The sequence below is a fragment of the Python bivittatus genome, unplaced genomic scaffold, assembly GCF_059951505.1.
Source record: "Python bivittatus isolate LINGU-HERP-01145 unplaced genomic scaffold, Pbiv_v1 ctg000690_np1212, whole genome shotgun sequence".
In the NCBI taxonomy this organism is placed as follows: Eukaryota; Metazoa; Chordata; class Lepidosauria; order Squamata; family Pythonidae; genus Python; species Python bivittatus.
The window spans coordinates 10,470,954-10,484,886 of record NW_028277096.1 but is presented as its reverse complement, the minus strand read 5'-3'; the positions used below and the strand labels follow the sequence as shown (position 1 = coordinate 10,484,886).

The 13,933-nt window shown below is 42.2% G+C and overlaps 1 protein-coding gene across 1 annotated transcript in view; it reads right to left on the bottom strand.

The window, feature by feature from the left end:
• The window catches only part of ATP2A3 (ATPase sarcoplasmic/endoplasmic reticulum Ca2+ transporting 3), a 133,734-nt gene that overhangs the window by 13,642 nt on the left and 106,159 nt on the right, over positions 1-13,933 (bottom strand). The window contains exons 10-15 of the mRNA XM_088152196.1: positions 9,427-9,529; positions 8,072-8,203; positions 5,408-5,533; positions 3,773-3,991; positions 2,161-2,496; positions 727-947 (exon numbers count right to left, since the gene is read on the bottom strand). Coding sequence (XP_088008322.1) covers positions 727-947; positions 2,161-2,496; positions 3,773-3,991; positions 5,408-5,533; positions 8,072-8,203; positions 9,427-9,529 — 1,137 coding nt within the window. The remainder of the gene's footprint in view (positions 1-726; positions 948-2,160; positions 2,497-3,772; positions 3,992-5,407; positions 5,534-8,071; positions 8,204-9,426; positions 9,530-13,933) is intronic.

The following is a 13,933-nucleotide window of genomic DNA, read 5'->3' as shown; positions in this document are numbered from 1 at the left end:
TCAGAGTAAACCAGAATCTACCTCTGTTTAAACCCTTGGCAAATTTTTATGAAGTGAAACAGAGCTAGACACCATCCCAGAGAAGTGCTTCAAGAGTTGACAACTGTGTACCCTAAAAAGCTGCTTTCTGCAACTGACATCAATCTTGCACACTGGCACAATGTTTGCATAGTATTCAAATACAGTTGGAATACATTGTACTTTCAAGCTGACAGCTTCAAATTATACAATAATTTGCTGGCTGGGGAATTCTGGGAGTTGAAGTCCACACATCTTAAAGTAGCTGAGGTTGAGAAACACTGCTCTAGAGAAATTCTTCACAATTATAATGTGCACAGCTGGCCTCCCACATCTGGGGACTGTTTCCCTCCCCAAGCCTTCTTTGCACCAGTTCAAATGGAACATTTATGGTTTTGAAATTAAACGAAAGCAGAGATTCCCAGTTCTGAACTGAATGTCCCCCAAGAGTAATATTTGACATCGTTTGCTTTTGTTTCTGTTGGACTTCCCAGCAGATGTGCTGGAGAACGGCCTCTTAACTCACTTGCCTATATGGGGGGGGGGGACATACAGCCCTCCCAGTGTTCCAGGACCCCACTACTATCAGCTGCCACCAGAATGTCCAATATCTGTGATGGATGAAATCTGCAGTCCCATAACACTTGGCAGTTCCCTCCCTTGCATTATTTTATTCTGCTCTGATCAGGACCGCCTTGCTGCTCTTACCAGACAACTTCTCCAACGTTAGAAGAAATAAGGTAGCGGATGAACTGCTTCATGTTGTTGTAAATGGCTCTGCCCTCCTCCACAGCGGCCACAATAGTGGAAAAATTGTCATCTGACAAAACCATCTCGGCAGCTGATTTGGCCACAGCCGTTCCAGAGCCCATGGCAATACCAATTTCAGCTTTCTTCAAAGCAGGGGCATCGTTCACTCCATCACCAGTCTAGAGAAAATAAAGTTAATTTTGCCCAGAGATTTGCATCCAATCCTGTTTCTGTATTGTTTCTAACACTGGCTAGCCTGATGCTTCCAGAAAACCAGAAGATAAATTAACTCAAAATCTAAAGCTTCAGTTTAGCCCAGGGTTTCTCAACCTCAGCAACTTTAAGAGGTGTGGACTTCAACTCCCAGAATTCCCCAGCCAGCATGCTGGCTGGGGAATTCTGGGAGTTGAAGTCCACACTTCTTAAAGTTGCTGAGGTTGAGAAGCCTTGGTTTAGCCCGTTAATATTAATAGCAATGACAGACAATTCTCTACTAGTCTGTCTATATCTTTTTTGATGTGTTATTAAACTAGATACAGTGGTACCTCAGTTCACGAACTTAATTCGTTCTGCGACTCTGGTTGTGAACCGAATTGGTCGTGAACTGAATCAAATTTTCCCATAAGGTTCAATGTAAATACGGTTAATCCGTTCTGACCCCTCCGAATTTGGTCGCCAACCGATTTTTGATTGCGTCCCAAATCAAATTTCCCCATAAGGTTCAATGTAATTACGGTTAATCCGTTCTGAACCTTTTTTTTTTTTTAAAAAACCGCAAAAATATGACACAAAGTACAGCACGAAGAGAGAGAAAGCTAACCTTGCTCGACGCGACTTCTGGCGTGGAGGACAGGAAGGCGGGTGGGGAGGCGGATGTTGCTTGGAGGGAGAGTCCCCCTCCCTACAGGAAGCCGCGACCACGTGTCACAGGAGGGAAAATGGCCACGGATCCTGTTCGTAACCCGATCCGGCGTTCGTGAACGGAGGCAAAATATTGCGAACGGAGCTGTTCGTGAACCGAATTGTTCGTGAACAGAAGCGTTCATGAACCGAGGTACCACTGTATATTTATACTAGTTTTTCCTTACTTGGTCCCCTCTAGACATGTTGGATTAGGAATTCCCCAAATTCCCAGCCAACATGCCCACTAGCAAAGAATTCTGGGAGTTGAAGTCCAACACATCTGGATAGCACCAGATGTAAAGATTAAACTACACATGGATTCTGATCCAAGGAAGGGGACAGAAACCTGAAGAATATACACAACCCTATTTACTTAGTTATTTGATTTATGTCTCGCCTTTCATCTAGACCACCGTGCTATCTTCCAAAACTTCTGAGTAAATCTGGAAGATCAGATCCAAGAAGAGAAGAGTGACCATCTGAACTCACCATGGCTGTGATTTCGTTGAATGACTGTAAGTATTCAACTATCTTGGACTTATGCGCTGGCTCCACCCGAGCAAAGCATCGAGCTGAACGACAAGCATTGCTTTGGGCCTCTGGTGAGAGATCATCAAACTCTCTGCCTGTGTAGGCTTTGTCCGTCACCTCCTCGCTCTCTGAGAAGATCCCAATCCTCCGGCAGATAGCCACGGCTGTTCCTTTGTTGTCTCCGGTGATCATGATGACACGGATGCCCGCTTTCTTGCACATTTCGATGGATGACACCACTTCCTTCCGAGGAGGGTCCAGCATTCCCACACAGCCAACAAAGGTCAGCTTGGTCTACAGGCAAAAGGGAGTGGAGGAATACATAGTTCAGAGGGTTGATTCTCTATTTTCTAAACTTTGGAGACAGGGAGAATGCCTTGTCCTAAAAGGCTGGAGGTGATTGGAACTGAATCAATGGAAAGTAGACTTGGATGGTGCCACTTCTCCTCAGAGCAAACTAGTTTGGGTAGCAACTCTGTTGGATGTTGATTAGATTCTGACATACCTAGAAGGTTCCTGGAGGAGGATGCCTTAAAGCAGAAGTGGGTAAACCATGGGCCACGTGCCTCCCCGCAATATTCTCAAAGCCCCGTCCACAATTCCTCTTGAAATGTATTGGTGTGAACTATTTTTAAGTGACACACTTATTTTACAGTATCAAAGTCTTTAAAAGACTTAACTTTTAAACGTCGGTTGTGGCTGGTTTAGACTTATGGAGGTGGATAGATTTTGTTAGGGGAGGATATTGACTTTTAAATTGGGGGAGGGCAGCTTTGCCTTCCCTTTTGTAAATGTGATCTCAACAGCCTTTGGCCTAAAAAGTTACCCAGCCCACCTCTGCTTCCAAACATAGGAAGATATACGTTTTGGAGGATTCCTTGTAATCCAACATCATGAACTCTCCTCATGGAATCTCAGAGTTGGAAGGGATCCCAGAAGGTTATCTAGTTCAATACCATGCTCCATGTAAGACCCACCAGAGCATCTCTGACAGATAGTCATCCAGCCTCTGCTAAGACCTCAGCAAAGAAGAACTCACCATGCCACGTGGCAGCTTGTTCCACTGGCTGACAGCATGAACAGGGAGAAAGTTCCTTCTGATGTCTCAATCTCCTTTCTTGTGGTTTTAACCTACTGGTTCTGATCCTGCCCTCTGGACAGCAGAGAAGAAGTCCACTCCCTCTTCTGTGAGACAGACCTCTAGATACTGTAAGACTGCTATCACCTCTCACCTCCTAATTGTCTTTTCTGTAGGTTAAACATACTCAGAGCTTTTAACCATTATTTATAGGGCTTAGTTTACAGACCCTTCACTATTTTGGCAGCCCTCCTCTGAACCCGCTCCAGCTTGTCACTGTCCTTTTTGAACTGTACTGCCCAGGATAGGACACAGTACTCCAAATGAGGTCTGATCATGGCAGAGTAGAGAGGAATGATTACTTCCTGGATGTTATGCCGAGAATGTACCCCAAAATTGCATTTGCTTTTTTAGCAGCTGCATCACTCTACTGGCTCATATTTCACATATGGCCTGTAAAGACACCCTGCCCCTTTAGCCAGCCTTACTTACTTCATAATTAACAAACTGGCTGGCGTCATCTAGACGCATATCCTCTTTCCGAGGCGGATGGTCTCTCGTGGCCAAGGCAAGACAGCGCAGCGTGTCAATGCCAGTACCCCATTCCCGGATCTTGGAAAGTATCTTCTCTTTGATGGAAAAGGTCAAGGGGACTTGGTTTGCACCAACACGTATGTAACTGCAGCGCTCAATGACACTTTCTGGAGCACCCTTGAGAAAGAAAAGAAATGAAATGTCTGAACTGACCCAGATGATCAAGCAGGCAAACTATTAAAAACTTAGGGAAGCTGTGTGTGATTTCAAGGCCTTCAGATCTTGAGTTGAGTGAAGCTTTGCCAGTTCTCCAAAAGTTTTAGTCTAATGTCATTTATTCATGTAATAGAAGAGGAAATTACTAAATACTTGGGTAGTAAAGAAATTAATGATATTTAATGTACTTGGAAGTCAAACATCCATTTTAGTTTTTGTCTCTGACCTAACTAGCTTACATTTGGGAACGTGGCACCCTGCATACGGCACGAAGGCCAAAGGCAATTCCTAGCCTGAAAAAGGCTGCACATTCCTGATGTGCACCCTGTGTGAAGAATAAGTGTTTCTTCATGCAAAGGATAGTTAATTTATCAGAATAGCCACCAGCTTACACCTTTTCAAAAAGGACTAGATTTTATAAAAGATATCTATTTTCTCTCCAAGTAAATTGTGCTGAAGTTGCATTGAAAAATGATCAAAGGGCACCCCCTAGTGGAAATGCAGGGCATTAAGGGAATCTCTGAAAGTTGAGCCAACATTTATTTTAAAACACAAATACACTTTTTTTTTTTTCAAGATCTTGTGTGTCAAAAGATATCAGGGAAAAGGAAGAAAGACTGAAGTGGGAAAAATCTGAAAGCCACACATCATTTCCCTACTCAAAGCAAAACCATTTTTCTTCAAAACAGAGTTTGTCCCCCAGACCAGTGTTTTTCAAACTTGGCAACTTTAAGATGCCTGGACTTCAATTCCCAGAATTCCTATGCTGGCTGGGAATTCTGGGAGTTGAAGTCCAGGCATCTTAAAGTTGCCAAGTTTGAAAAACACTGGACTTGATCTTAAAGGAGTTCCTCCTCTTGATACATCACAGCCAACTCATTCTGCAGTTAGAGTCCTTCACCAGCCAAAAGGACTCCATAAATGCATTAGAAGGAAGTACTGGTAAATTTGAGGGAATCTACATTCTAGAAATATAAAATGCTTTTAGAAATAAAGAGAACTATCCTAAGGGTGGGGGGGGAGGAATGAAGAGACAAACGAGAACATGTGATGAGGACTGAACAACGACAATTGAGAAGAAGAAGAAATGGAAAACTCAGAGATGAAATGGAGCGATGGAGCATCCTGGAGAAAGACATGGCCTCTTGGCTGGGATCCTGGACAGGGAGACCAGCCTGTAATACTTTGCTAAGGTCCATGATCCCAAACGTCCATAGCAGCCATCTTTGACAAGCCACCATCTGTCTCATTGGAAAGCGAAGCACCATCAGAACCATGCCACCATTTCACCTGTCAAGTTCAATACATACAGAAAGCCACAGCAGCGGGCCCTCTAATTGTACCTTCACCACAGCAGGACCTGGTGCCAGCTGTTACCTTGACAAAGAGCCTGCTGCTTGAAGAATTGTGACTGGAGGCCACAGGTGTGCAATACACAGACATCGATTTGCGGTCACGGGAGAATTCAAGGGTGCATTCCTTTTTCATCAGCTTTTTGATCACCTGCAGGGAAAAAATGAAGGTAGGGGACCATCAGAATCCAGCCAGAGAAATTTTCCGTGAATATAGATTAATATTTCTGTTCAGCAATTTTTACATTTACAGGTGTAAATAAGCATTCTAGCAGCATAGATCACAAAGCATGCAGAGTAGAGTCCGGAATGCAAAATATACTATTTATGCCATTCAGGTTCTTTTCAGGGTATTATACAGTTGCAAAAAAAAGTATGTGAATCTTTTGGAATTTCATGGTGTTCTGCATTAACTTGTCATAAAATGTGATCAGACCATCATCTAAGTCAAGAGTATTGACAAATACAGTGGGGCAAAAAAGTATTTAGTCAGCCACCAATTGTGCAAGTTCTCCCACTTAAAAAGATGAGAGAGGCCTGTAATTTTCATCATAGGTATACCTCAACTATGAGAGACAAAATGGGGGGAAAAATCCAGAAAATCACATTGTCTGATTTTTAAAGAATTTATTTGCAAATCATGGTGGAAAATAAGTATTTGGTCAATATAAAAAGTTCATCTCAATACTTTGTTATATATCCTTTGTTGGCAATGACAGAGGTCAAACGTTTTCTGTAAGTCTTCACAAGGTTTTCACACACTGTTGCTGGTACTTTGGCCCATTCCTCCATGCAGATCTCCTCTAGAGCAGTGATGTTTTGGGGCTGTCGCTGGGCAACACGGACTTTCAACTCCCTCCAAAGGTTTTCCATGGGGTTGAGATCTGGAGACTGGCTAGGCCACTTCAGGACCTTGAAATGCTTCTTACGAAGCCACTCCTTCGTTGCCCGGGCGGTGTGTTTGGGATCATTGTCATGCTGAAAGACCCAGCCACGTTTCATCTTCAATGCCCTTGCTGATGGAAGGAGGTGTTCACTCAAAATCTCACGATACATGGCCCCATTCATTCTTTCCTTTACACGGATCAGTCATCCTGGTCCCTTTGCAGAAAAACAGCCCCAAACCATGATGTTTCCACCCCCATGCTTCACAGTAGGTATGGTGTTCTTTGGATGCAACTCAGCATTCTCTCTCCTCCAAACACGACGAGTTGAGTTTAAACCAAAACGTTCTACTTTGGTTTCATCTGACCATATGACATTCTCCCAATCCTCTTCTGGATCATCCAAATGCTCTCTAGCGAACTTCAGACGGGCCCGGACATGTACTGGCTTAAGCAGGGGGACACGTCTGGCACTGCAGGATTTGAGTCCCTGGCGGCGTAGTGTGTTATTGATGGTAGCCTTTGTTACTTTGGTCCCAGCTCTCTGCAGGTCATTCACTAGGTCCCCCCATGTGGTTCTGGGATTTTTGCTCACCATTCTTGTGATCATTTTGACCCCACAGGGTGAGATCTTGCATGGAGCCCCAGATCGAGGGAGATTATCAGTGGTCTTGTATGTCTTCCATTTTCTAATTATTGCTCCCACAGTTGATTTCTTCACACCAAGCTGCTTGCCTATTGCAGATTCAGTCTTCCCAGCCTGGTGCAGGTCTACAATTTTGTTTCTGGTGTCCTTCAACAGCTCTTTGGTCTTGGCCATAGTGGAGTTTGGAGTGTGACTGTTTGAGGTTGTGGACAGGTGTCTTTTATACTGATAACAAGGTCAAACAGGTGCCATTACTACAGGTAACGAGTGGAAGACAGAGGAGCCTCTTAAAGAAGTAGTTACAGGTCTGTGAGAGCCAGACATCTTGCTTGTTTGTAGGTGACCAAATACTTATTTTCCACCATGATTTGCAAATAAATTCTTTAAAAATCGGACAATGTGATTTTCTGGATTTTTTTTCTCATTTTGTCTCTCATAGTTGAGGTATACCTATGATGAAAATTACAGGCCTCTCTCATCTTTTTAAGTGGGAGAACTTGCACAATTGGTGGCTGACTAAATACTCTTTTGCCCCACTGTATAATGTGCCTAAAATAATAACACAAAAACAATTCTGATCCTTCATGTCTTTATTGAACACACTCATTCAACATTCAAAATGCTAGTGGAAAATGTAATTGAACCCTTGGAATCAATAACTGGTTGACCCCCCCCCCCGGCAGCAATAACCTCAACCAGGCGCTTCCTGTAGCTGTGGATCAGACCTGCACATCGTTCAGGAGGGATTTTAGCCCATTCTTCCTGGCAGAACTGCTTTAGCTCTGTCATATTCTTTGGACGTCTCATGTGAATGGCTCTCTTCAAGTCATTCCATAGCATCTCTATTGGGTTGAGGTCTGGGCTCTGACATGGCCACTCCAAAAGGTGGATTTTGTTTTTCTGAAGCCATTCTGTTGTGGACTTGCTCCGGTGTTTTGGATCATTGTCCTGTTGCATCACCCAACTTCTACAGAGTTTCAGCTGTAGAAGCTTTCTCCCCTGCAGAGAACTGCAGCAACGGTTTATGGCTAGGAACAGGATTTTAGTGGGCAAACCATGGTTAAATGTGATCTGCAAACTCAATCCCCATTTAAAGAACATAAATACTGTGCGAAAATTTCTTCTGTCTCTATCCTGGAGAAATTAACCCTTTACTCACAGTATTGCAAGCACTGGCTCTTTCTACTTTGGAGATACGGCTGGTATCCGTATTGAAAACATTCATCTTCTCTACAAGGCAGATCAGGGCTGTTTCTGTCGCTTCGCCCACTTTTTCATAGACTTTTTTGGACTAGGAACAGAAAGGGAAAGTGCAGTTAAAACAAAACCAAGATACCCCATGATAAGCATTGCAGCCTGGTTTGTCAGAACTGATTATGTCGGTTTGGTGAGGAAGTACGTTTGAATCTCAGCATTAAAAGCAAAAACAGAAACAGTGAAATCAAGAATCTGATTCAATATATCTACTTAACATGTTGGTAGAAAATAGTAATTTATAAAAGGATATGTTAATTTTATACATGAGATAGTGGAACAGACACTACAGTCTTTTTTAAAAAAAAAAAATCAAGGACTACATTCCTAGAAATCCTCTCTTGTGAGCTGACACATCAGCTCTGCACAGGACCAGATATAAAAACAGTGGTGAGATATATATATTCTTTTTTCCCTATTTCTGTCATTCTGCTGGGCTCAGGACAAACACTGATGGACTCGGAGGCATCAGTGGGATCAAAGGCTTTCATCAAAGTGATGAAAACAGCTCTACACCATAAGCAACTCCCCTTGTCTGTGACATCATAAAGCAGGCACAAAAGGGGCGGAGCTTGTGTTGGGGTGGCACGATGCTGCTTTCGCCATCTGACGCTCCCTGCTCCCGCCTACCTTTGCAATGGATACCTCTGGTGGAGTGACCACTCGCCAAAGGCTTCTGATATTGTGTCCAGAGTCATCCTTACTGTATGAATATTGTCAAACATTTTTCCAAAGCCAAAATCATTTCAGTTCTTTGACTGGAAATCAAGTTTTGAAACCCCGCTAACTTGTGACTTATTTCCACGTGAATGAGTACAAGGTTGTAGCCAGGATCCAATTCATCTACATGCTGTAAAATTTAGGGGGCTTCCTTTGGACTAGATTAGTAAAGAAGTCCACTATCCATGTTTTAAAACTTACATCAAAATAGACTGTAACCTTTACTGGCAAATTCTTTTTAAAGGAACTTTTTAAAATATTTTGAGGTTTTACAATATAACAGGATATACCTTTTGGCATGCTTTTCTTTTTTTGAAAATTAAGGTACTGACACCTGTAACATGCTCATTTTAGCACATCAAAAGGAGCGGCAAATTAGTTTTAAATGCAGATCCTTCTTCAACAAGTCCCTGCAACTTCAGGCGGACTTGGCAGTTCCAACTGGGGAAAGCTCTTTTAGGAACTGTAGCCTGAACTACTCTATGATTTTGTTCCTGATATGACTGATTTTATATATAACACTAATAACAAAAACCTCACCTCATTGTAATCCAGCGAGGAATCATTGCAAAGGGCGCAGATGGTTGCAAGTTCCACCAGGCCATCAAATTCTCCGCACTTAACTGGGTGATCATTCTTTAAACTGCCATTTTAAGGGGGGGGGGGGGAAATAAAGCAACATTTTATCTGACCGGCAATGAAGAAACCCATTTAGTTTGCAGTGAAGATGCAGTAATAAATATAGCAGGGCAGTACAGTGTTTTTTTATTATTTATTTATACTAGTATATCTTACCCTACCTTTTCTAGAAGAAAATAGTCAATCTGTAATGGTATGCAGGAATGACCTTGGGAGTACTTTCAGACTTGCAAGACTGATGTCAGCCTTCCGAGGTAGACAGGAAACACAGCCAGATGAGCTAACTCTATTTTATTGTAAGGCTACCTTAACATAGTCTTGCAAGACTGAAAATACAAACCTCTTGCCATCTCTTTTACAGCCTGATAAGCTGGGGAGGTTCCTTTCTGAGTTTCTTTCTCTGCCCGTCCTTAGGCAGCATCTCTTCCCCCCATCTCCCAAGGTCATTCCCCCATACCATGACACAATGAGACTTAGGACAAGTTCCATATCTGGCAGAGAATCTGTTCCTGCAATCATCCAGTAGCGTATTTCTACAAAATACAGTTTTAAACTTTTGTCTGCCTAAGCCAATTCAGGACCTTAGCCCTGACTGAATTCAAGAGAGAAAAGCTGTAACACAGCGGTGGAATTTATGAATATGTTGGAACCAGCAGAAGCAATGGAGATCCAGTTTCAACAGTGATATGAAGCTTCTTCTCAGTGCCATAAGGCTGGGTGTAGTTTCTCCAGGCTCAGCATGAACCCTGGAGTCTGATCCAGTAGGACTTTTGTTATGCTTATTGGTAAGACAGGAAAAGCATGCTACCTTCTTTTTCAAAAGATGTATCTCAAAATAACTGGACCACCAACAGTTAGAAAAATGTCTTCCAGCTTCTGAAACTACTTTATTTCCAAATATACCAACTTTTCTGTTATGTGCATTAGGATTTATTTATTTACTTTTTTGTTAACAGGGGAAAGAAGGAACCATTCTAACTGGCAGGTCCCTCTTCTGCATTCTAAAATGTCACCAATCAGCTAACGCTACAACATTTGATTCTCTAGGACAGTGTTGTCCAAACTTGGCCACTTTAAGATGAGTGGACTTCAACTCCCAGAATTCCCCAGCCAGCATGTCCATCTTAAAGTGGCCAAGTTTGCACAACACTGCTCTAGGACAATGTGAAGCCATAAGTGAGGGAGAGGGAGGACATGGTGATCCAAAATATGAGGTAGCAAGAGTGAGAAGAATATTTATGATGATTTGGAGAGCTGTTACCAAGTCAGAATGGACAGAACTGAGCTAGGTGGATCCCAATTCAAGATAAAGGAAATTTATAGAAAAGGAACAGTGGCACAGTGATAGAGCACAAGCACTGCAAGGAGAAGGTGCCAGCCGCATCTTCACATGGGAGAAAATTCTAATCTAAAACTCTGGAAAGCCATTGACAGGAAGTATCAACTTACTGTCCTCCAAATGTACAAGAACTAAAACTCCCAGGATCCCCAGCCAACATGGTCATAGCTGATGATAATACTGGACATTCTGGGAGTTGAGGTCCAACATGGAGAACAGCTGGTTGGGAAAGGCTTGTCTAAAAGACATTCAGCCAACCTCCCTCCACTTGAGACTTCAGGTATTTAGCGACAATCAGATTAGATGGACCAGCATCTCCTTCATAGGCATCACTAGTCTGTAATTATTCTGAAACCCCCAAAATGCCCTTTACACGTGTTCAGAGATCTTCATACTGAATCACCACACAGGTACACTGCTGATTGGCAACAGTTCTCTAAGGATTTGGATAGTCTTTCTCCTCATCTCTCTCATCTGGAGGTTGCTGGAACTTTTCTCCTGCAAAGGACATGCTCCACTCTGAGCTGTGGCTGCTGTGTAAAATGAGGGCTTTGCCCATATCCTAGACTAAGGCCTACCTCCTGACAACTGCTTCTGGAATGGCCAGCTTCAAATTAGTGCATCCGCGCGTGTGCACGCACACAAGTTCGTCCAAACAAATTCCTGTGAAGGAGCCTTTTTAAAGGAATGTCAGAAGAAGGCCGTCTGACAGTGAGTGGCTCCTATGTGACTGACAAATTGTACCCTTTCCCCAGACATTAACAAATGTCTTGGACAAAGTACAGCTGTGATGGAAAAGCAACTTGCTAATTAAAGGCACACAAGAATCTTCACAGGAAAGAAAAGTTTATATATCCAAAAGAAGAGGCAAATTAACACCTTTCTGTGCCAAGTGATCCTAGAGAAGCAGAAGTAGGGGTGGTAGTGGGGAGGGAGAATCACAGTCCCATTTTTCCTATTTTTAAGCCCTTATGATTATTTCAAAAATGCATAAATATCTCACAAAAAGCTAAGAAGAGTTGGAGTCTGTTAATATCCAGATAGGAGACCATGAGAAAATCACTGGGCTGGAGCTGGATGGGAAGTTGAAAAAACATGTGCAAAGAAGCTAATGGCACATCACTGTCATACTGTGGCCAGGAAAACGACACGGACTTCTCCATAAAGTCACCAAGAGTCAAGCTGGACCCAAGGAAGATTTTGCCTTATTTGCTAGAATCTCAAAAGCAAGACCACTGGGTAAATCATATTGCTACTAATTTTACATAAGGCTTCACTGTGCTTATTTAAGTCTTTTTCGCACAGCGGCATCTACAGCCAACCATCATGACACCAAAATGTCAACATGAGCATCATGTAATGTGAGCATCATGCAAATGCAAGATTAAGTACTTGCACCTCAATATCTGATACAAGGATGTCAGTTGAAGCATTTGAGTGACTTCATCACATACATGTTGTCCTTTGCCCATTGCAGACATGTTCATGGAGAGCAAAAGCAGTCACAGAACAATTCTGAACCCTGGGGGATTTGGAGGGGGGGATGTGGAAGCTGAAACGACAGAGTAACACTTCATACCCAGTTGGCTTGCACTGGTGGGAACTAAGGGGACTAGTTTTACTGGAGATTTATCAACTTCTGTTCTCATTAAATATTCCCCATCAGATATTGCCTTGTGTAGGTAATGGACTTCACCCTAGGAATGGAGGAGCTTGGGATCCACTGGATCCCATATAATCTGTAATTGTTTCCAGAGAAACACTGGTAAAAGGATGACGTAGGATATTACATGATCATCTTGGGGGTGGCCCATTCACTGAAGGTGTGCCAATTCTTCCACCCAGCAGATCAGGAATTAGGATTATTCTGCACATTGCACAACAAATGGTGACATGGGAAAAATAGGAAAATTGTACATAATTGCAGTATGCTTCAAATTGTAGCCGCTAATATTTCATCATCTTTTGCTTTTATGGTCAAGATTAATTTGGAGAAAAATGGGTATATACATCATAGAACATGCGGTAACCGCTGAGTAAACACAAGAGAGGTCAATTTCTAAGATGCTTCTAAAATATGTTTCCTTTTCTCACCATTTTATACCCATATATATTGATAAAATGCATATATATGAACAAGTAGTTCTGCATTCTACTTGGATGATGTGTTTCCAGCACACAGAAACACCTGGGTGCATCAGTAAAATGCTGACGAAAAGTAACTGCGATATATGATGCCATCAAGCTGACTTTTCTGTAATGTTTTATTCAAGTACATAGGTAATCAGAAGAGAAAAAAGATGCAAATGTACTGAAGCTTCAGAAAATTGTTCAGATCTAAAAAAAAATCTGATTAAAACAAGGTACACAAAAATGTGTATTTACAAGAAATACAAGGAAAAGGTATGTGCAGTTAAAAACTCTCCAGCAGGGGATGCAGAAGTAGGACAAACTTAACCTAATACTGCAAAAAAATGAAAAACTGAAAAAAATTGAAGTGTAAGGTTTGTCCATCCTAAAGGTCAAGAGAAAGGAAAGACAGGATAGAGGGATCCTAACTAATTTTCTGTAATGTGGGACAATGTAAGTAGGTCACTGACCGCATACTGAAGTTTTTCATTGCTAATCGTTCCTTGGTTCTTGGATTCAATTTTCTCTGGACCCTGCTCCAAAGAATTATTTCTCTACTATAACAATCCATCTCTGACATAGTAAATCCAGCTTTCTATCACAATTATTTGTATATTCCCTTGGGGTGGGAGTTGTGGATTCCCACAGATCCAGCGAATGGAGATAGAAAGTACATAGCCAGTTCAGCTCCTTCAATAATACATGAGCTGGAAAAAAAAACATTTATCGCACATTCTGTGGTGGAAATTCATTCTGCCTGTAGTTTCCCATGGACTTCAAACAACAACAAAATAATTCAAAACTGTGCAAAATGTATCTGACCCTGGCAACTGCTGCAGAGACTTCACCATGGGACTCAAAACATTGCATCTCCAAATTATGTCATCGGAGTATTTTGTGTCAAAAGAAATGAAAAGTGAATCCCTTAAATTAACATGT